Source organism: Lactuca sativa, chromosome 2 (genome assembly GCF_002870075.4).
Source record: "Lactuca sativa cultivar Salinas chromosome 2, Lsat_Salinas_v11, whole genome shotgun sequence".
Lineage (NCBI taxonomy): Eukaryota > Viridiplantae > Streptophyta > Magnoliopsida > Asterales > Asteraceae > Lactuca > Lactuca sativa.
The window spans coordinates 196160675-196184314 of NC_056624.2; the positions used below are offsets into that span (position 1 = coordinate 196160675).

The 23640-nt window shown below is 36.2% G+C and overlaps 3 protein-coding genes across 3 annotated transcripts; 2 read left to right on the forward strand and 1 right to left on the reverse strand.

Annotated features, from left to right (window-relative positions):
• The first annotated feature begins 14792 nt into the window (after window positions 1-14792).
• Window positions 14793-18166, forward strand: LOC111899821 (putative pentatricopeptide repeat-containing protein At3g25970). The gene has a single exon (XM_042899386.2). It carries the CDS (start codon window positions 14968-14970, stop codon window positions 17140-17142), a length of 2175 nt encoding a protein of 724 aa, XP_042755320.1. The 5' UTR covers window positions 14793-14967; the 3' UTR covers window positions 17143-18166.
• A 92-nt stretch (window positions 18167-18258) lies between these two features.
• On the forward strand, window positions 18259-19587 carry LOC122194372 (peroxidase N). Its single transcript, XM_023895689.2, has 4 exons — window positions 18259-18513; window positions 18584-18766; window positions 18832-18997; window positions 19062-19587. Exons 1-4 carry the CDS (start codon window positions 18301-18303, stop codon window positions 19481-19483), a joined length of 984 nt encoding a protein of 327 aa, XP_023751457.1. The 5' UTR covers window positions 18259-18300; the 3' UTR covers window positions 19484-19587.
• A 333-nt stretch (window positions 19588-19920) lies between these two features.
• Window positions 19921-23146, reverse strand: LOC111899820 (formate--tetrahydrofolate ligase). The gene is made up of 5 exons (XM_023895686.3): window positions 22845-23146; window positions 22105-22254; window positions 20734-21909; window positions 20500-20646; window positions 19921-20398 (listed from the first exon to the last, which is right to left on the reverse strand). The coding sequence occupies exons 1-5, from the start codon at window positions 22992-22994 to the stop codon at window positions 20123-20125; spliced, it is 1899 nt and encodes a 632-aa protein (XP_023751454.1). The 5' UTR covers window positions 22995-23146; the 3' UTR covers window positions 19921-20122.
• Between the last annotated feature and the right edge of the window lie 494 nt (window positions 23147-23640).

The following is a 23640-nucleotide window of genomic DNA, read 5'->3' on the forward strand; positions in this document are numbered from 1 at the left end:
AATTTATCACAATAATCAACTATTCCCTCACAAAATGCAATCGCTTTTCCATATATTATCATGAAGGAATCGTCAACTGAGGAGGTGACAATATTTGTTTCATTTTCATAAACCCCCTTTCATTTGCCACAGCTCCGACATATATCACCCAAAACAGAAACGGAACCCTCCCGTCCGATTAACAGGAAACAGAAGGACGCTAGCAATTGAGATTAAACATATGGATTGTACAAAACCAAACCAGCAGATCAATTTCCGATGAGATAAGGGATAACTAGAGGTGGCGGCAGATAGGGAGTTGAGAACAAAATGTTGAAGTACAAATTTGGGTTAGCGGCTGACCGGCTGTCAAAGAGGGATTTGCGAGAGGGGAGTTCCACGGGACCTGCTTTCATATTCATCTACTCTAAAATCCAACCTTGGAATCCATATTGTTCGATCATAGAGTAAACTCAACATGGTGCTTGCATTTCTTCGATTTTCTCAATGGATAGGTTAGAAGAAGGAGGTGAGAGAGAGTCGAAAGTAGAAGGAGAGGTTACTATCTTGTATAATGGGTGTAAGGCGGGCCCATTTTTTTGAATTATAAAATTTAATTAATCAAAATAAGAAAATGGAAAAAAAACGAATTAAAAGGGCAAAACTGTGCTTTCAATTCATCGAGGGACCAAAACTACGGGAAATTCCAGATTTTGGACTTTCCATGTAAGTCGGAAACTTTTTGGATTCTATCCATAGTTTTTGCATAACCACAGGGACCGATTTTGCAGTTTTGTCGTTTTAATTTAAGATTTAAGATCATGAAGAGAAAGAAAAATCTTCCCAAACAATATATCTTTGTACGTGCAAAAAATTTAGTTTTCAATAAGACATAGTTTCTAAATTCAAAAACTTGGATTTTTTTTAAACGACTCTTGGAGTAATTTCTTTTACATATTTGTAACTATAAATAAAAAAATCATACCAATTCTACAAAGACGAGTTATGTAACCATTATTATGCATTGATATCTAGTGAAATAAACTAATTATGATGCATTGGTCACTTGATAAAACGTATGTGTACAATACTAACATTACAAACATTGTAAAGAGGGCTCTATTCCTAACATGTATTTTATATAATACTAATATTACTAAAACACTGTAAAGAGGACTCTATTACCAACATGTATTTTATATAATACTAACATTATTAAATTGAACATGTATTTTATATAATACTAACATTACTAAATTGTAAAAAGAACTGTATTGCTAACATGTATATTTTATTATTTTTATATAATATCCAAATCTGTAGAAATCCGCAACCAACTTTTTCATTGTAAGCTGAATATAACAATGTAAAGTAAAAAACAAATAAAAATATATGGGAATGAACTTATTAAAGATGTCATATTAATTGGAATCTACAATTAATTGATAACAATATAAATGTAACAAAACATACGAATATTTCTAACATTTGACGAATGAATTAGTAAATTAAAGTGACATCTTGGTATGAATTAACTAAACAGTACATAATCTTTGGCCATCTATTTTCATGAAACAAAAAAAGACAACTTCAAACTAATAAATATTAAATCATAAGAAAATTATTCCAACATAAATATTCAAACTAATGCATATCCACTATTGAAACTACTCTGATGGCATATCATCACTTGAAAAAACTAGATATGCATTTAAATCAAGTAAGTTGTTTTCGCGACTTATATCATTAATATTATTTGACACTTCATTGTTCATTTGAAAGACACAAGTAGAACTTGAAGCATTTTGTGTTTGTGATGATTCCACAAACTCAAATCTTGAAGGTCTCGTGCGGTAGAATTTAATCTTCTTTTCTTTTTTGATTTTGGAGGTCTACCCTTTGGTCGACGAATCATAAGCTCAAATAACATATCAGATTTAGTCAAAAGTTTAGTAATAATTAAATTAACAATTTATTTCTTACTTTGAGGTCACATTTGGTATCTTGAAGACAACTCACTAAACAATTCATCAAATTCCTTGGGTTCATCATTGTGTAAATCATCTTCTGAATTCAAACGCAACTATCAATCCTCCACTATGAATGAATAAGATCCAATGAAAGTGTTATTCATTCTAAATGTTTTATCTTGTGAGCACAAGGAATAGTCATGGTTCCATAAAATGTTTGGTTCAAAGAGTAATCGTACCTAAAAACCAAATATAATAAAGGTTAATATAAAAAATAGTGTTGTGCAACTATGTAAAACTATAAGCTTTGTACATATTACCATTTTTTTTCATATTGCCTATGTATCTCCTTTAATTCCAAATGAGATACATGACACAAAAGCTCTCTAAAAACAAGTGCATCACCATTATGAAGAACTTTGATTCTCTCACTTGCGAGTTTCACTTTAATCTCGTTGAAAGCCACCTGTAGATATTGTTTCAGTTTGGCATTAACACCTTCAGCCCTTGACGATGACCGATTACCAAAATGCAAATAGTTTTTTGTCCATGCACTAACAAACTTTTCCTTCCAAGGCAACCATGTGTTTTTTATGTACTCAATTACAACTTTCTTCATCTCATAAAACAACTCAAATTCACCCCAGTTATGCTCAAAAATAGTTGTAGTTGTTGAATATGCTACATTATTCCAACTTGACATAAATATATTAAGCTTTTTTGCATGTGCAAAATGATTCTTGCAATTTGTCAACACATTCTTTTCAATATGCCAAATACACAAAAGGTTTTTCATGTTCGAAAATACCATATTTATGGCATTCATTAATGCCAACTCTCTATCAGACATGATCACATACGGTTCACAGTTTTCAAGAGTCTTCTTAAACACACTTAAGCAACGTTTGGTGGGTGGGACTAGACTGGACATAATGGAACAAACTCTTTTCAGATAATGTTTGGAGTAGATGGGATAGGAAGACGGTGAAACATGATGGGATTATTTTGATTAATTTTAGTCCCACCCAAAAGGATGGAACACAGTGGAACAAAGAACATTTTGAAAAAAAATACCCTTTATACCAGCGTCTCCCGTCTCTTCTCCCAATCTCCCTACTCACCTACCATTTACTCTGGTCAATAACTTTGCCTCTTCCATCCTCAATGGTAACCAATTTCTCTCGTCAACTACATAGTGCATGTAACGAACCAATCATTGACATATTTTTTTTTAAGAAAAACACCAACCGGAACCTTGCTTGAATTTTATTTTAAGAACATAACTGTAACGACGTAAAATTTTCAAAAAAAAATTTTCTCATTTTAAACACATAATATCTCAAATCATCATTCTCAAAATCACAAGTGTCTCAAATGTCAATAATAAAACATAAATCCCAGAATCATAAAACAACTCCTCGCCAGTGTGTACAATCACGTCGGTGCCTTGTCGCGATCCTCAAAACTACCTGAAACACATGACACATAACACGGTAAGCGCACAACTTAGTGAGTTCCTCAAAATACCACACACAACTCATTAGCCACTCGAGGCTATAGCTCAATGAGACCCTCCGATCAATGTGTCTCAGTGGGTCCCTTCGGTCCCTCGACTCATCATATCAATATAATACACAGAAAGCATAACAAAAACAAATATCAGGATATCTCATTGCACATATCATACACATAAGACCCTCTGGTCACCCATAATATTACCACTCAAGGTAAGTATAGTGAGAAGATTCACCTCATAAGCTAATGGATGAAAATCTCGCACTCAGGATCTTGATCTCTACCCACCGGTCTAGCCTCCGCCTAACACATAATAATTATCCCTAATTAATATTGGCCCTCAAGAAGCTAGACTAACCCTTCTTCAACTCACAGAAGGGTAAAAGACCATTTTACCCACTCCAAGGCTTAATAGTCCTCAATCTTGACCAAACCCTAAAAGTCAACAAAAGTCAACATCAACGAGTATGTTGCGCGTTCTAACTCCCTACGTTGGGCGTACTTAGTTGCTTACAGAATCGGGGGTGCTTGACCCCTACGCTGCGCGTATTGGGGTTACACCCAACGTACGCCCCAATTTCACTCTTCTCACATTTTTGGTCTTAGTCCGTTAAGACATAAGCTCATATCTCAGATCTGGACCTTCTAATGCCTCTTAGTCCATAAAGTCATCGACTTTAAGCCTTTGCATGGCTGGAAAGTCACCATCCTCCATAAATACACACTCTTTTGTCCCAAAGGTCTTATAACTCATGCATGGAATGAATTCACCAACCAAGATTGGATTTTTATGGCTTCACACTACTCATACACTCAAAAGGGGTTGGTCCTAGGCTCTAGAGTTCAAGATCTCATCAAGACTCCACCTTTATGGGACAAAACCCTAAAATGTCCAACACAACTTGCTCATAAGAAGGAAAGGTAAAGTCTGAAGCTTTATACCTCAAATAGAAGCTTTACACCCAGATTTGCTCAGATCTAGAAGCTTGGACTCCAACTCTCCTTCTTCAAGGTCTTCTCTTCTCTTTAAAACCACACAAACACTCCTTCAAAGCTCAAACACACACACAAGCTCTAGAATGGAGATTAGGGCACTCTTAGGGTTTTCTCTATGGAAATGGTGGCCAGAAATGAGGCCATCATGTTCCTTAAATAGGGGACTCACCCCAAATTAGGGTTGCATTTTGGGCCTAGTACGCCTGACGTACTCACGGGTACGCCCAATGTACTGGGTGGTCTCCGCGTTGCATGCACGCTGACGAGTACGCCCCGTGTACTCATTCCTCACTCATTTATATTTAAAACCAATAATGACAATAGCCCAAAAGATTAAGGTTCTCGAGGTATACCTAGACTCGGGATGTTACAAGAACCAACTAGGCCTTGATGATTTTTTTAAGAACAACTAAGTAACGAGTGAAAGAAGATATCTAACAGGGTCAGAATACAGTTCTTTATGATCATGGACTTCCCCAATATCAATATAATGACTAACAAGAGAGGGGTTTTGTAATATGAATTTTGTTGTTACTTCTCTTTATTTTTAAAAGCGATTTCCAGTTCTTGAGTCAGCAATTTAAACCTCAAACTTGAATATGTTCATTATCTTGTTGACGATTTGATGATTTAGTAAAATCGTAGTTAATTTATTTTGCATACCTTCAAATTAAAGGAAAAACGACTTTTTTGCTTTTTGATGATTTGTTGGGTGAAAATCTTAGGTGCGTCACATGAAAGAAGATAAGATGAATATGATAATGGGCGACGATGGAGGTTTCGGACCCAATTGCAATATTTGTGATGCCATGGAGGTTAAAAAGTATTAAATATGCAAAAATAATTATATAATTATATTATATATAATATGTCATGTGTGTTTTCAAGTATAATATAGTAATTTCTACATATTATTTTTAAAAAGTATTAAATATGCAAAAATAATTATATAATTATATTATATATATAATATGTCATGTGTATTTTCAAGGATAATATAGTAATTCCTACATGTTATTTTGTTTCGTCCTAGTTTCGCCAAACAAGATACAGACAATCTTCTTAGTCATGTCCAATTCTGTTTCATCCAATCCAGTTTTATATTGTTCAGTTCTATCCCACATACCAAACGCTACCTTAATGCCCAAATATAACTATCTTCATCCTCTCTCTCAAGAAATACAAATCCAGAATAACAATATGTATTAAAACATGAAACTCAGTGATATCAAGGAGAGACATGTTATATTGTTGGTTTGATATGTACAATCCATTATAAAGATATTAGAGAAAGATTTTGCCAATTTATTTGACAAATGATGTGCAATAAACAAATGAGTTATATGCCCGATTGAGTTATGTAAAATATCATAGATAAAACCCTCTTTTTCAAACTCTTCAAATAAAACACTAATCATTGATCGATTTCCCAAGTTTTCCTTGCGGATTTTCGCATTTAGATTGTATATAGTTCGAGAGACTACAAGAAGGTCTGAGTTTCCTTGGCGCAAAGAAGAAATAATTTTCCTTGGGGGTATGCCAGAAAGCGTCATGTTTTTTGACACTTTGTACATCATTAAGTGATAATCGATGATATGATGGATGCCCAAAGATATCAGTAGATGGTTAATGGTTGTGAGTTAAGTTTTTTGCCTTAAGTATCCAAACACCATCATTTCCTTTTTTACCTACAATCTGGAAGAGACACTTAATCAAACGAGATCTAGTGTTCTTCTTCCTTTTATCTCCAATACACATTGTATCTCGATAGGAAACGCATCGATCACATTGCAGCGTGACATATTTATCTATACTTGAATCCCGAATTGATACTGCATATCTTTTAACAAAATAAAAATCTCTTACGCTCTTTAGTAATTCACCATACGATTCAAATTTGGAGTTAGCTAAATAGAGTTCTTCGTTTTGTACCGTAGAATTTGATGAATCCATTATCTCTGTTTAATCAATTTTAACACAATCAAACATCACATTCAAGTTTAAATCAATAAGTTAACATAATCAAAATCAATTTTAACACATTTTGAATCATAATCAATTCAAGTTTCAATTTTGAATCATAAACAATTCAAGTTTAACATAATCATAACCAATTCAAGTTTAAACATGGAGTTATCATAAGTGTTAACATAGTCAAAAGTCTAAAATATAGCTTCATTAAACAATTGAATAATTCTCTTTTAAGGTAAAAAAGTCAAAGTCTTGCTCATTTTTTTCATCTAATCTTCACATTTAAAAATAAAAATAAAAAATTGAACAATTAATGTTACTAAAAAGCTTTTTAGTAACATTAATTTGGTGTTGTTGAGATGCGTAACTAAAAAGCTTTTTATTCAAGAAAAATTACGTATTCAAAATTTAATATATGTTGTTGAAGCATGTAATTATTCAAAGTAAATTTCTTACGATCACCACTAGCATGTGGTCCAGAGTGACTTTTCTATTCCCCTTTTTTGTGATATGTAGACTATCAATCTTCCTAACCCAATCATGACGATACAAATTGAGTATTGACATTTTATTTAGTTATTTATAATTTTTTTAGTGACTAATAATGGAGATTTTGAAGGTTACCGATTGAAAGATGAACGAAATTAGCCGCTGATGAAGATTGTCGTGCCAATTGTGGATTTCCGAAGCTTGGTCGTGCGTCGTGTATGTATTTTTGGAAAAAAAGAAATTGGGTATATAGGTTAAGATAATAATTCACGTAAAGATAGATGAGATCCCATATTATCAGCTTCTTATATTAATTATCTATACATTAGTTAAACAATTAAATGAATTGAAGGATATAATAGTCTATACATAAAATATTAAGTGGAAGTATAAAAAAAGCTCCTTGGAAAAACCAGCTCCCATATGGCTATACTGAATGTCTTTAAATTCCTACATGTATGGTGACTTTTATCACCTGTGACTTTTTTGTCAAACACCGCCCCTTATATGTGTATTGTGATGTCTCGTGAAGCTGGCTACGCCTCACTACAATGGAAAGAGAAAATGGGTTTGGGTTATGTGATCGATCGTTGAATGAACCGTTTGCAATCTTTTTTTTTAACATTTAAATTATACCTATAAAAACTATTAAATCTCAACACTACAACATACACAAATTTCACTTCTTTTTCTCTTTACTACTATCTCAAAAATAGATCAAAATCATAACACTTCAAACATCTAAAAATGATGAATAATTCGTCATCTTCTTCTTCGTCGTCTTCATCTGATGACAATGATATGTATTTTCACTCGTTGATGGAAGCGATCGTTGCGTCGATAGGTCAAGAATGCGAAAGTTCAAACACCATCAAGAGGACTAGAAATTCAATCAACATGAATCATGAGGTTGCACACACTTTTGGTATGTGATTACTTTTGTTGATGACTACATATATAGCAATGCTCAATTCAAACGTCATTTCCGTATCAATAAACATTTATTCATGCGTATAACGAATGATTTAGAAGCTAATTACGAATGTCAATGGAGATATGATCCTAGAGGTAGACTAGGTTATAGTCCAATACAAAAGTGTACTGCAGCAGTTAGAATTTTAGCATACAACAACGTCGTTGATGTACATGATGACTATTTGAATATGTATGAAAGAACAGTCCAAGAATGTGTATACACCTTTTGTGAGTGTGTTATAGAACTATAATAAAATATATTTACGGAAGCCTACAAGAAGTAACGTTGAACAGATGTATGATGCACATGATAGTTGTAACACTTTCGAATTTGCTTCATTATTCGGGGTTGTGGCCCAATCTTTAGTGGTCATGAGGCTTAAGGCCTTGGGAAAGGAAGAATTTGGCCCTTCTCAGGTGTGGGTGTTATGGTCTTAAGGGATCCAAGTGTTCGATTGTGTCTTCGGAGGTCAAGGGTATAATCGTAATTGGATATTTCAGTCTTTTATGGATTTTGGGTTTTGTTCGGGAGGTTTTAAGGCTTGGGTGTGTTATTAGAAACGTAGGGCTTCTCGCCCCCTTTCTGTGGATATAAGGTTCGTTGGAAACGGATCTAATATAAGGAAGTTATGGCATTTTGAAGTTATTGATAGATTTGTCCCCTAATGGAAATTGTTTACAAGTCGGTCCCATGTACGCAAGTGGTATGCGCGTGTCTGGTTGGGTACGCCCAGCGTAATAGGCAGAGTGCCAAACTCTACTTTTAGGGTTTGGGCACTATATATACTCCATTATAACCTCAAGACTCTCTCATTATCAACCCCTATTGCTCTAAAACCTTAATTTCGAACCCTAACCTCCTCCAAGAGTGTGTGAGCATATTGTGTGTATCTTTGGTGGGTTTTGGTGATTAATCAAGAAATGGACGTTTGGTGTAATATGGTGGTTCAAGGGAAGGCGTGTGGATCTCGACTCTCTACTCCATTTTCAGCTCATTAGAGGTATAAAGCTCTAACCTTGCTCATTAGAAGCTTAGATCTAGCATTATTGTGAGTTTTGGCCCTATTTTGGTCTCATGGGTGAGATCTAGTGATTTGATAACACTCCATGAACTTAGAGTTGCTACTCTTAGGATTTCTGAGGTTGTTAGTTCATAAAAATGCTTACTTGATGCTTAAGGATGGATCATATATGTGTTAAGGTGGTTATTGTGGATCTTAAAGAATTATTTTGGATGTTGGGTCCCACTGAGACATGCAAACTAATAAAGTTGGCAACTTTATCAGTTAAGAGCTTATTATATATGAAGGTTCCATGAGGTTTTGGGGCTAAGTGCTTAAGGGATTAAGTCATAAGTTGACTTTTGTGAAGGATCGAGGTTACGCCCAACGTAACTACATATATGCCCCGCATACTGAGGATTTTAGGGGTACGCCTAACGTACCGGTGTATGTACGCCCAACGTAAATGGCCCAGTGCCATTTTGGGCTTGTTTGACATCTTTGGACTTTGGGCCTTGGATCTGGGTCTTGGGCTTTGAGATTTGGACTTCTTGGATTGAGGACTTGTTTTTGGAACTGGACTCCTTTTTGGACTAAGTTATGGGCTTTCTTTGTTGGGCCTTACTCGCCCAATGGATTTGGGCCTAATTAAGTCCAATGGGCTTGGGCCACATGGTGTATTTTGGGTCTCGTTGCTTGGGTCTGTGGGTCGTATGAGATCAGTTATGGGACTAAGAGAAGTTTTGGACTTTAGGATAAGGCCCATGTGGAGGTTGGGCCCAATTTGTCAAATTAGGCCATTAGTGGGCATTTATGGATTTTGTTGGTTTTGGGCTTGGGCCTCAGTTTTGGTTCATGTTGGGTCAGGGTAAAATATGGATTATGGATCATAGTTTGGAACCCAATTGCTGATTGGGTTTTATTTTTGGTATTGATAGCTCGGGAAGTCGTCAGGGCAGCAATTAGGGATTTCTATCAGTGAGCTTCTGCATTCGAGGTGAGTCTCCTCACTGTTTTATGGGTCGAAGGCATCAATTCCGGCCTATTTGGTTTATGTATAGTAGGAAGACCCGGGGGTAACCCTTGGCAGGAGGCGGCTCCTGGAAAACTGTACGCAAGACCAGAGTCTGAACTCTGGCAGTTAATTAGTTAAGTAGTGTGGATTGTATGTTAGTTGTCTTTGTGATACTTGCATGAAAGAGTTGGAGGTGGCTCCTGGCACTTGTCTGTAAGACCCAGGGTTTTGGCCCCCGGCCTGGCAAGGAAGACCACGAGGCGGTTCGTGGCAAAATGGCAAGACTATGGTGACACATAACACTTTTATTGATTGTGATATATGTATGATATGTATGGCTCGATGATATGAATATTATTTATGGCTCGATTGGTATGTGTGGTATGTGGTATTTGGTGAACTCACTAAGCTTTGTGCTTACAGTTTGTGGTTTATGGTTTCAGGTACTTCCGGTTCGAAAGGGAAGGGTCCGGCTTGATCGCGGCGTATACACCCGTGTTTTCCGTAATATGTGATTTTGGGAATGAACTCGAATAAATGATTATATTGAAATGTTTTTCAATGTTTGGACGAAATTACTCTAGTGCTTTGAATATAATAAAAATGAAATTTTTAACCTTGATTTTTGGGATGTTACAAAAGTACACACGGTTTCCCAGGAATGCTTGGTGACTGTACACATTTGGAGTGGGAAAATTGTACAAATACATGGAGAGGTCAATTCACAAGGGGTGATCATGGAGTGCCGACTATAATGATAGAAGTAGTAGTATCAAGCGATCTATAGTTTTGGCATGTTTTTTTTTGGCATGACAAGGTCAAACAATGACTTGAATGTACTAGGTATGTTACCGATATTCAACGACATTATGTAAGGTAAAACACCTAATTTTTCATATGTTGTGAAAGAAAATTAATACAAGTTTGGGTACTACCTTAGAGATGGGATATCTTCGGAGTATGCTACATTTGTCAAATCATACGCATATCTACAAGATGAAAAAAGGAAATTGTTCAAATTAGCACAAGAAGAAATGACATTACATCAAAGTATCAAACACCCAATATGAGCACATGATAAGGGAAAATAAATAATGTGTTGATTGTTTGTGTCATTTTGCATAATATGGTACTCGAAGATAAGGGTCGGGCTATCTGTATATATAACCCAAATGATGTACTTCATCCACCTATACAAATACAAGTTGATATCCCAAAATACTACACAAGAATTTTCGAAATACAAAACTAAAAAACGCACAACATTCTTCGCCAATATTTAACGAATCACATTTATGCGCGTCAACATAACCAAGACGATGAGAACAAGTAGTTCCTTTAGGAATCTGTAATGTAGACTTGACCTACCACTAATCCCAATGAGTATGGATAGTTATATCAAATAAGGATTGGCCAAGCCAGACAGTTGGGAGGCAGAACCATTTCAGGGTATAGCCTTTCTAAAATCCAACAGCCAAGCCAACGAGACCTGTCTAGGAACCTCTCCTATAAATAGATTAATCGGTATTTTGACTTGGAATTTATTAATAAATCTTATTTATAGGTCCATAATGACGACTTATGAATATAAATATAATTTACACGAAAATCGAGAGAGTGTAGCTCAACTTACAGATGTTTTAGCAAAAACCGGGGAAAATACGCAGACAGAATCCCGACTCGAACACTTCTATTTGCCAAGCACTCCGGGACCTTAGAACCTTACTAAAATACCCCAAAAGTTGGGAGAAAGTTGGACTCGAAGGAACTAAATAGAATTAACAGAGATATATGGAAATTGGGGTGAGAAGGTGTGATTTTCGGAAGGGTATTTATTGGGGAGAAGGAGGCATGTCGTGCACTTGGCCCTTGCTGGCTCTCCTCTCCTCCGATTCCTCCACACCTCTTTCTTCTAGAAGGTGACACGTGTCACACTCTATGGTACCACATGTCACGTTCGTATCTTGCCATGTCATTGTGTCTCTTGGAGGAGTGAAGGGTCGGCTTGCCACATGGCGCACTCTAGTGCTGCCACGTCATCAGTGTAGGCAGTTTTTTGCAGATATTTGGACGGCCATAACTTTCGCATACGAGCTCCATTTTTGACGTTCTTCATATCGTCGAAAAGCAATCGACAAGATATACAACTTTCCTTTAGATCCCAATCAAATTCTCACTATATTAAAAATTTATATTTTTGATAGGTTGGGGTTGTTAGAGATCGTTGCGGAAAGCATAACTCCTATATACGGATTTCGTTCTTGATGTTCTTTATATTGATGGACTCCTATTGACGAGATCTTCAACTCTCGTTTAGATTATTTTTCCTAATAATCTACCATTCTAAAATTCAATTTATGTGTCGCACACTGCTATACTAGGTTGCACAGAAACTTCGAAAAATCATATCTATTCCATACGGAGTCGGAGTTGGGCGTTCCATATATCTGCAGAAATTGTATGGACGTTTCCTACGTGTCTATGTCAATTATTTTGGCTCAATATTAATATATTTTTTATTTCATATTTTATATTAATTATAATCTATGACTATGGTAAGAATGGGGTGTTACAAGCATCCATTCCCCCAAAGTCCCCTTTGAAACCCTAGTTTCCTTTTAGTGAAATTGTGAGCTTTTAGAGTGTGGTTTGTGTGCTTTTTGAAGAAATAAGAAAGTGGTTGAGTTGCTTAGAAGCTTGAATCAACTTTGGATCCAGAAGTTCCTTCCCCTCATCCATCTCAGGAGGTATAAAGTCTGGATCTAGCTTAATTTTATGTTTTCATGCTTTTGTCCCCATAACCATGGTGTTTATGAGTAAGAGTTACTCTTGACCATTGCATAGTCATTTCCAGACGTTTTTAGGGTTGTTAAGCCATAAAAATGAGAGCTTGGTCACTCTCATCCATCCATACATGTGTTTTTGAGATTTGAATGACCTTTTGGACTTAGATTGTGAATATGTGCGCTTGGTATGCATGCAAATGGATAAAGTCAGAGACTTTATCCATTAAGACATTCATCTAGTGTAGATCTGGAAGTTTGGTGGTTTAACCTTCTGTATTAAGAGCTTAATGATTAAGTTGGGATTTGGCTTAGTACGCGGGGCGTAACTCTGGCTACACAACACATAGCCTCATTTTTCCTCGATTTTGCTCCACTAGGCTCTACACAGGGCGTAGAGCTATTACGCATGACATAATCTGGCTGAATGTTGAGTTTTAACTTTTTGACCATTGATCGTTGACTTTGGCTGAGTTTGACTTTAGGTCAAATGGGGTGATTTGATCAGTAAATTGAGGCTTGGTCCCTGTTTGTTATTTAGGTGACTTGTAAAGCTGGTAATTGATTAGAAATCACATATCCAAGGTGCTTCCCAACTCCAAGCTCTTCACACTTCACTATCCACCTTCAAGAACTCCTCTAACAACTCCAATGGGCTCCAAAAAGGAACTCTTTGACTTAGGGTTGCTTGGGGGTCATTCTCATAGAAGGTGACTGAAGAAGGAAGGAGACATGAGGTTATAATGATGATTATATAAGGCCCTTAAAAATTTGGGTTTGCATGATCTTCATGTACGCCCTGCGTACAAGGTGTACGCCCAACGTACTAAGGTGCGCCCTAGTACGCTTAGTGTACATACAACGTACTCCCCAAAGTCCAAATTTACCAAAGTGCCACTATGGTCCCCTTTTGCACTCTTTCTTTTACTTAGGGACCAAAATGCAATATAATTCAATTATAGGGTCAAAATTAGAAGTACCTCATCATTAGGATGTTAGATATCTACTAAGCCTTCCTACAACATATGTTATATCAGGTCTAGTACTAATCATGACATACATTAGACAACCAATAAGAGTGCTAGGATCTATAAGAGTGCTAACAGGAGAACAATTCTCAAAACTAAACTTTTTCAATATCCTCTCAATTTAATGAGATTGGGAAATTGAAATCCCATTGTTTCCTTGTTTAATTCTTATACCAAGAATTAGCTGAATACCACCCCCCAAGGTATTTCATTTCAAAACTAAATGATAAGAATTTCTTGGTTTTATCAACTTTTTCTAAACCAATACCAAAAATCAACATATCATCCACATATAGACAAATTATAACTCCTTTACCAGAAGTATCAAATTTGCTATATACACACTTGTCAGCTTGGTTTAATGCAAAACCATTAGACAAGACAACATTATCAAACTTTGATGTCATTGTTTTGGTGTTTGTTTCAAACCATATGATGATTTCTTCTACTTGCATACTTTTTGTTCATTTCCAGGCATCACAAACCCTTTAGGTCTTTCATTTGAAAACTAGATGATAAGAATTTTTTTGGTTTTATCAACTTCTTCTAAATCAGTACAAAAAATCAACATATCATCCACAAATTATAACTCATTTACCGGAAGTATCAAATTTGCTATATATACACTTGTGAGTTCGGTTTAATGCAAAACCATTAGACAAGACAACATAATCAAACTTTGATGCCGTTGTTTTGGTACTTGTTTCAAACGATATAATGATTTTTTCTACTTGCACACTGTGTGTTTATTTCCGGACATCACAAACCCTTCATGTTGTTTCATGTATATTTTCTCATCCAAGTCACCATTCAAGAGTGCAATTTTCATATCCATTACACTTAAATAATATTAATGATATAAAATCATCAACAATAGTTTTTACCTAGTTATTACCTCCATTACACTTAAATAATATTAATGATATAAAATCATCAACAATAGATTTCACCTCGTTATTACCTTTCTCTACTCCCTCCCGTCTTATTGTTGAAAGATAAATTAAATATTCTCCTATATTTTATTCTTGTTTAATAACATTGACCTATATTATCACCGATCCTAGCCCTACTTCATACTTCATACTTCACATTCACATTCCATCGAGTAGAGCTTTCCTTCAATTAAGTCGAGTCTGTGTATACTTCATAAAGACAATGGCTTGAAAAGTTAAAAGACCTTTGTTTCATTAGACGCGAACTCGATTATTTGAAATGACACAATGAAGGCCAGACGCTTACCCATGAATGAGGTCATTACGCCGCATCGTCGAAACTTCTGTGTATGCTTTGTCGACGACGACCCTTGCGGCAAACCATTGTCAAATAGTCAAGTTAGGAACTATCAGGGATACTTACACTGCCAATATTCTATTAGGAGGTTACTTAAAAATCAGAGAACTGCGAATTGCCTGCAAACTGTTCGACGAAATTCCTCAAAAAGACACTGTTTCTTGGAATTCATTAATAGCTGGTTACGTGAACTATGGAGATCTTGAGAGTGCTTGGGAGGTTCTAATACGTATGAAACGTTGTGGGTTTTGCTTTGATGGTTACACATTTGGTAGTATACTCAAGGGTATTGCTTCTGATGATTGTCTCTTTGCTGGGCAACAATTGCATGCGAATATCATTAAGACGGGGTATGATGAAAATGTGTACTCAGGAAGTGCTCTTTTGGACATGTATGCAAAATGTGGCGGAGTGGTGGATGCACGTAAGTGTTTCAATTGCATCCCTAACCCTAATTCGGTGTCATGGAATGCTCTGATTTCAGGGTATGTTGAAACTGGTGACCATGTGAATTCTTTTCAGCTATTCAAATCGATGCATAGGGAAGGTGTGAGGCTTGATGATGGTACCTTTTCTCCAATTCTAACATTGTTTGATAAACCTGAGTTCCATGAGCTAACAATGCAGGTCCACTGTGCGATCATAAAACATGGTATGGAATCTGATAGCTCTGTACTCAATGCTACAATCAGTGCTTACTCCAAGTGTGGGTCAATCAAAGATGCCAAAGGGGTATTTGATGGTGGAGATGACTTTTGGGACATTGTCTCTTGGAATGCCATGCTGGCAGCTTGCTTGGAACATGATGAACGAGTCCTTGCATTTAATCTTTTTTCCAAGATGCAAATATTAGGATTTGAACCCGACATTTATACATACACTAGCATGATAAGTTCTTGCTTCGAAGAAGAAATCCGAAATCAAGGACAATCTTTACATGCATTGGTAATCAAAAGGGGAGTCGAACATCTGACACCAATTTCAAATTCATTGATGGCTATGTTTAGTGGACCTCCTGGCAACTATATGGAATATGCAATAAGAATATTCAAGCACATGGAGTTCAAAGACCGAGTTTCTTGGAATTCAATGTTAACAGGACTTTCACAACATGGGTTTAGTGAGAATGCCTTGAAACTTTTTCAGATAATGCAATCTGGAAACCTAGAGATGGATTATTATGCATTTTCTGCAGTCCTTAGATCTTGTGCAGATGTGGCAACCTTACAATTGGGTCAACAAATCCATGGTTTGACCATAAGATCAGGTTTTGAGTCTAATGAATTTGTAACTAGCTCTTTGGTAGTCATGTACTCTAAGTGTGGGATCATTGAGGATGCTAGAAGATCCTTTGAAACTTCCCATAAACAAAACTCAGTTACATGGAACTCGATGATGTTTGCATATGCCCAAGATGGTCAAGGTCATGTTGCATTGGATCTTTTCTCTCAAATGAGGGAAAGAAAAGTGAAAGTGGATCATATAACTTTTGTTGCAGTTCTAACTGCATGTAGCCACATTGGTTTAGTTGAAGAAGGATATGAGTTTTTAAAAAATATGGAATCTGATTATGGGATTTCACCTCGAATGGAACATTATGCTTGTGTGGTTGATCTACTGGGACGTGCTGCACGTCTCAAAGAGGCAAAACAGGTGGTAGGGTCAATGCCATTTCAACCTAATGCAATGGTATGGAAGACTTTATTGGGGGCTTGTAGATTGTGTGGTGATGTTGAATTAGCAATGGAAGTGGGAAACTTTTTATTGAAATCGGAACCTTATGAACATTGCACTTATGTTCTTCTATGTGACTTGTATGGACATCTTAGGCGATGGGATGAAGTTGCTGTTTTAAAGAGAATTATGAAAGAGAAAGGGGTGAAGAAGGTACCAGGTTGGAGTTGGATAGAAGTTCAGAATCAGTTGCATGCCTTTAATGCTGATGATCATTCACACACTCAAAACCAGGAGATATTCCAAATGTTGACAAAATTAACCAATGATATTGCAAGTTTGAAGATTTTTTATGATCTAGATACTTTGATGCATGATTGTGATTGTGTTATTATGAATAGAAGCCCTACCATGCTTCAAGATTCAGAAGCTTCATTTTCTATGGAATGCTATTAAGTTGCTACAATCTTGACCACCGGAAGACTCTTTGAGATCTAAATCAGGTACTTCATATATTTTCTACATACGAGTTTTTAAAAGTTTGTTAAATTTTGAGATCTTAATCGGGTACATATTGATATTGTTGCTCAATCTTTGTGTTTATGTCCTCTGAAATTTATAATCTTATAAAATTTGGGGTTTATTGTCGAAGGTATAGGTTGCCAAAGTATGGTAGAACTAGGTGTGGATTCTGTTAGCTATTTCTAAGATTATCTGTGTTTATTATCGCCATTTTGTTTTAGTATTGAAGTAAAAGTGTTGTAGGGTTATTAGCTGACTAGTTAAGGCCATATAATAATCTATTTACAAATTTTTCTTTACCAATATAATAATTATATATGAATAATTTATTTGGCTATAGTTGTGTAATAATATAATTTATAAAGTTATTGTAATGCAAAATATGTAAGACAAATTTGTAACGCAAAAAAAAATATAAGGTGTGTTTTGAAAATCTATATAAGTTACAAATAAAGAATATACTTTTTGTTGTTAAAGATGGTGTATTTGGCTGTATGAAACTATCACTGTTTACATATACCTTTCAAAAGTGCCCTCTGTCTCTGTGTGAAGATATATAGAAGCAGAGTGTCACCATAGCATGAAGAAACAAAGTTTACAACAACTCTAAGAATATCTTTAAAATACAATTAGTAATGGTAACTATCACTTAAGGTATAAAATATGCATAAAGAAGTTGTTAGTGGATGCTCAATAGTGGAGATTATGGGATTGCCAATTTGCCATTGCCTACCACCTCCACCATAAGGTTTAGTTTACTGTGATTCATGAACTTCTTGGAGATTCATATATATTTTATACAACCTGATACTAATCCATGAATTTTTTAACAATATTAAAACCATTAGTGATTCAGTTTATGCAGATTTTTATCTTACAAGTTGCAGGTTTACCGTAATTTGCAGCCGCCATACATCACAGCACTATATATATAGTATATAGTTTCAGATGCTTTGTCAATATCCACTTTTATGTGATAAATTATTTTATTAACCTTGTTAACGAGACGACTTCATTTATATGACACTATATATATAAGTGTTAAGTCATAAGTGATTCTCCAACTATAATTCACATACCATTTGACTTGTCATGAAGAACGCAACCAACATCACCTTTGCATGGTTCATAACCATCTCCATGTTGTGTTTGCTTGCAAATTCTCAACTAACAACAACTTTTTACTCAAAGTCATGTCCCAACCTTCTCAGTATTGTACGCAAACAAATGATGAACGCGATCAAAACCGAAACAAGAATGGCAGCTTCTTTACTCCGACTTCACTTCCATGATTGTTTTGTAAATGTAAGTCCTTATCTAATCAATTAATCTATATAATGCCAAATTATCCATCTTAACATCAAAAAAAAATTAGGGGTGTGATGCATCAATTTTATTGGACGGAAGCAACGGAGAGAAAAACGCTTTTCCAAACATCAATTCCGCTAGAGGGTACGAGGTGGTGGATGCCATTAAAACCGCTGTGGAAAGCTCGTGTAGTGGAGTAGTTTCATGTGCCGACATTCTCGCCATAGCTGCCCGGGATTCCGTCCTCTTGGTAAGTATCAAAACATCCTGCCCGAATTAGAAAAAGAAACTGACCGGAAATCAAATCATTTGCAGAGTGGGGGACCATCATGGAAGGTGTTATTAGGAAGACGGGACGGGCTCGTGGCAAATCAATCTGGAGCCAATTCAAAACTACCCGCACCATTTGAGTCGGTTGGTAACATCACACTCAAGTTTCAAGCTGTAGGCCTTAATCTCACCGACGTCGTGTCACTATCAGGTAGGTATACTGTGTTTGACATGCACTGGACTGAGATTGATACTGATAACTGTAAAAATTGTAGGTGCGCATACGATCGGGTTAGCGAGTTGTGCTACGTTTCAAAACAGATTATTTAACTTCTCGGGATCAAATGGTCCGGATAGCACGATGTTGGATGGGAACATGGTGTCGGGGCTTCAGAATTTATGTTCGCCCGGAGATGTTACCCGGACAACTCAACTTGACTGGAACTCAACGGATTTGTTTGATAATAATTATTTTCAAAATCTGGTCAAAGGGAGGGGAGTTCTTGAGTCTGATCAGTTTTTGTATTCAAGTGCTCAGGCTGTGTCAACTACACGAAGTCTTGTTGAGGTTTACAGTAAAAACCCCAAGCTTTTTTCTGATGATTTTGCTAATTCCATGGTCAAAATGGGGAACATAGAACCACTTACTGGGTCGGCTGGAGAGATTAGGAAGAATTGCAGGGTTGTTAATTCCTAATTTGACTACTGTTTTTCTTTTTCTAAGATCATGTAAGATAAGTTATTATATCCTGCAGATGTTAAATGCAAATAATGGGAATAAAATGTTTCTTTTTAGTTAAACCCTTTGGATTCTGTATAAATTTTACGTGATTCCACATTACCTAATTATCTCGACTTAAAAAGATTGAATATCTGTTGATTAGACGGATGGATAATTAGGTAATCCAAAATAATAGGTTTCCCTTATATGATCTTATAATTACTCTATCTTAAATCAAATTATCTCAATTTCAAGCAATTAAAAAAAAATACTAATCGCAATTAGTTTTTGCCGGATATCCAAACACCTTTTTAGTTATATCTTATAACTTGCAAGTGTGAAAAACACCACTACAATGATAGAGCAGATTCATGCCCAAACCACCAATGTTCCCTCCCTCAATTTCTTGGTGATAAAATCAAAAAGTACTCATTTATTACCTTCTTTGCATTGATTCAATTCACATCAATTGTCGCTCACTAATTTGGAAGGCATTACACACAGAAAGAGTCTTAATTTATCTAGTACACAACATAAAGTACAAGAACTAAACTTTTTCCAAAATGCAGAACTGCAAACATTTCGATCAACAGCCCTGTTCTTTGTACACAAGCTTCAAGAAAGCCCTTTCACCCTTCCAGTTTCAGTGTCAAGATCAATGTCATAAAAGCAAGGGCGTGTAGGAAGTCCAGGCATTGTACTCATCGTCCCCACCAATGGGTAAATAAACCCAGCACCAATACTTCCCCTAACATCCCTAATAGGCAACACAAATCCTGTAGGGGCTCCCTTTGCTGAGGCATTATCAGAAAACGAGTATTGCGTTTTTGCCATACAGATTGGCAAACCAGAAAACCCTTGTTTGCTATACATCTCAATCTGTTTCTCCGCCTTTCAAATCATAAAGAAAGAAAAATATGGAATCATCAACTTGTTTGATGTTTACAGTGATTTGATTCTGTTAAAAAGAAAAAAACCCTAGAAGGTTATACCTGTTCAGAGTACTCAACACCACTAGCACCATATGATCTTGCTATGGCTTCTATCTTCTCTTTGATGCTTATATCCAAAGGGTACAGGAATTTCAAAGGTTGTGTCGCGCTTTCACAGGCTTTTTGTACAGCAATCCCAAGCTCAATCTGGGGACAAAATCGACATTTACTATCGCGTTAATTATATATATTTTTTTTCAATAAAGTTAAGAATGAAGATCACTGATGACTAACCGCTCCTTTTCCACCATGGGCATGGTGAGTGCAAAGAACAGCATCAAAAGCACCAGCTCCAATGGCAGCGTTCTTGACAGCAGCAATTTCTGCATCAGTATCAGTTGAAAACTTATTCACAGCCACAACAACATTCACACCATACGCCTTTGTGTTCTCAATGTGTCGAATCAAATTCACACATCCTGCTTCAACAAGACCGACGTTTTCATTAACATAAGCCTTATCAAGCGGTTTTCCGGCGGTTACCAGGGGCCCACCACCGTGCATCTTCAGAGCCCTAATTGTGGCCACAATAATGGCACATTGAGGTTTCAACCCGCTATATCGACATTTAATGTTCATAAACTTTTCAGTTCCTATATCCGATCCAAAACCCGCTTCTGTCACAACATACCCACCAGGGCCCACCAGCTTCAACGCGATTTTATCAGCCACAATTGAAGAGTTTCCATGGGCTATGTTGGCAAACGGGCCTGCATGAACAAGAACAGGGGTGCCTTCAAGGGTCTGCATTAGGGTTGGATTAATGGCGTCTTTCATGAGCACAGTCAATGCGCCACCAAGCCCAAGATCATCAGCTGTTACAGGGTCACCGGATTTGCTGTTTCCAATCACCATCTTCCCGAGGCGTTCTCTCATGTCAGATAAAGATGTTGTCAGGGCTAAAACTGCCATTATCTCACTCGCAACTGATATGTCAAAAGCTGTTTCTCTCACCATTCCTTTCTCATCTGGGCCTTGACCCACGCTGATTTTCCTCAAGAAACGGTCATTTACATCCATAACCCTCCTCCATGTGATGCTATCAGGGTCAATGTCAAGTCTTGCAAATTTGTTGACTTCTTCTGGGGTCAAATCCTCGGGTTTTGTCTTGGTAATATTCAGCTTTTTTAATCGTCTGAACATTATGTCATTGAAGGTGCGGACACCTTCTTTGTTTGGTGGGCATAAGCGACTGAACAGAGCTTTATCACTTTGTGTATTTTCATGGAAGATTCGTGTGTCAATGGCAGCAGCAAGAAGGTTGTTTGAGGCGGTGATTGCATGAATGTCGCCGGTCAAATGAAGATTGAACTCATCCATAGGGATGACTTGACTGTAACCACCACCGGCTGCACCACCTTTGATCCCAAATGTTGGCCCTTGTGATGGTTGTCTGAGGGTGGTGACAACCTAACAACATCAAGAATGTGATCATGAACATTAAACCCTAATTTTTACAAGAACCCACAACCTAAATTGCATTATATACAAGTACAACACCAATGTTATAACTAAAGATCAAGATGTAATCATGTAGTGACTGAAACCCATATGAGATTCTTGATATGAAAATGAAAATTGTGAAAATTAAGTGAAGAATGTTACCTTTTTATCAAGAAAAGCTCCCAAAGCTTGACAAAGACCAACAGTGGTAGTAGACTTGCCTTCTCCAAGAGGTGTTGGAGTAATTCCTCCAACAACAACATAATACCCATCTTCTCTTTCTTTCAGTTCATCAAAAACAGACAACAAAACCTAAAAAAATCCAAACACCCAAATCACAAAAAAAAACCCTAAAATTTTCGCATACCCACATCATTGCACAACAAAATCCAGAATTTACACATACTTAAATCGCTAAATCAGTCGTATAATATCTCGGTTGAGAAAAGAGCTCCGGTTTCAATGGCCATTTACATGATCCCATTTGGTTTTTCTCTTTTAAAAAAGATTCTCGGAAATCGATTTGAAGTAATAAAAAAAAGGAAGTAACATCCGAATATCCGATATCAATTTTATAGCTTTTGGGGATCAAATGGGTATTTTACTTCTTTAAGTTCATTATTCACAGACAATAAAACCTAAAACTCACACATGGGCAGATAATAATAAAAAATGGCCGGATCATAACATACTACACAAAAAAGAGATTAAGTTTGACTTTTGACGACAAACCTAGTAGTATCCAGTTGTAAGATCGATAACAATATTTTCCCAAGATCTACCTGAAGTAAAGAGAGGCCACTTTGACTTCCAAAGTCAGATTGTAGCTGTGGGGACTAAATTACATCGCTAACAAATGAAGTGTAAATTAAGATTGTACAAGAAATGCGAAGAGTACATACCTTGGCCTTGTATTTTCCGTAAAGATCATAGTGGTCAGGGTTAAGATTGAGATCTTTAGCAATCTCAGCGATATGTAGAGGAATAACAGAATTTGCAATATCTATATCTGCTGGAACAGGAGATACCACTTCTAATTTTCTTGAACTCATCTTTGTTCTTCGAGATAAAGGGGGTTTTATGCAAAGATCTTAGATTTCTTCCCCTAGGTTTTAATCTTTTTATAGAAAAGAAAAAAAAAAACAATGAATCTATGTCATTCGTTCTTAGATGCACTGTCAGACTGTGTTTATGAATAATTGTGATTAGCGTTGAATATTGAAATGCGGACCTTGTGTGGGCTTGGTCCTATTGATCAAGGATAAGTGGAGCCCATGCGATTGCAATTGCATTTTACTCTATTTGACTTTCTATGAGTGACACTTTGAAAAAATTAAATGTGAAAATCCGATAGTTGATGACAAATTATAAAGATACTTATATGTTTACCTTCATGGTTTTAGTTTCTAATATAGTTGTTTTTTTATGGTTTTTTCTAGACAAAATTGCAAAAATTATCTATGTGGTAAATCGAAAATTATCCTTTTGGTTCAAAAACTTTTAAACTTGCAATTCAAATTTTTGATTTTGTTGCAGGTCCAATTCAAACGTCATTTATTTCATTTATATTTGTTTTTCCATTTTCTTTTTATTAATTTCATAAAATAAAATAAAAAAAACTAGCCCTAATAACCTACCCACACCCCACACCACCCCACTTATTTCCTTCATCAGAGACTCTATCTTTCTCCCTCTCTT

Excerpts from the sequence above, each read along its gene's own strand:
- LOC111899820 (XM_023895686.3), bottom strand. The coding sequence starts at position 22,994 with ATGAGTTCAAGAAAATTAGAAGTGGTATCTCCTGTTCCAGCAGATATA. Across the intron at positions 22,255-22,844 it reads ACGGAAAATACAAGGCCAAG|GTTTTGTTGTCTGTTTTTGA; the intron begins GTATGTACTCTT and ends GGATTTTTTTAG. Across the intron at positions 20,399-20,499 it reads GTGTTGAGTACTCTGAACAG|GCGGAGAAACAGATTGAGAT; the intron begins GTATAACCTTCT and ends ATGATTTGAAAG.
- LOC111899821 (XM_042899386.2), top strand. The coding sequence starts at position 14,968 with ATGAGGTCATTACGCCGCATCGTCGAAACTTCTGTGTATGCTTTGTCG.
- LOC122194372 (XM_023895689.2), top strand. The coding sequence starts at position 18,301 with ATGAAGAACGCAACCAACATCACCTTTGCATGGTTCATAACCATCTCC. Across the intron at positions 18,514-18,583 it reads TCCATGATTGTTTTGTAAAT|GGGTGTGATGCATCAATTTT; the intron begins GTAAGTCCTTAT and ends AAAAAAAATTAG. Across the intron at positions 18,767-18,831 it reads CCCGGGATTCCGTCCTCTTG|AGTGGGGGACCATCATGGAA; the intron begins GTAAGTATCAAA and ends AATCATTTGCAG.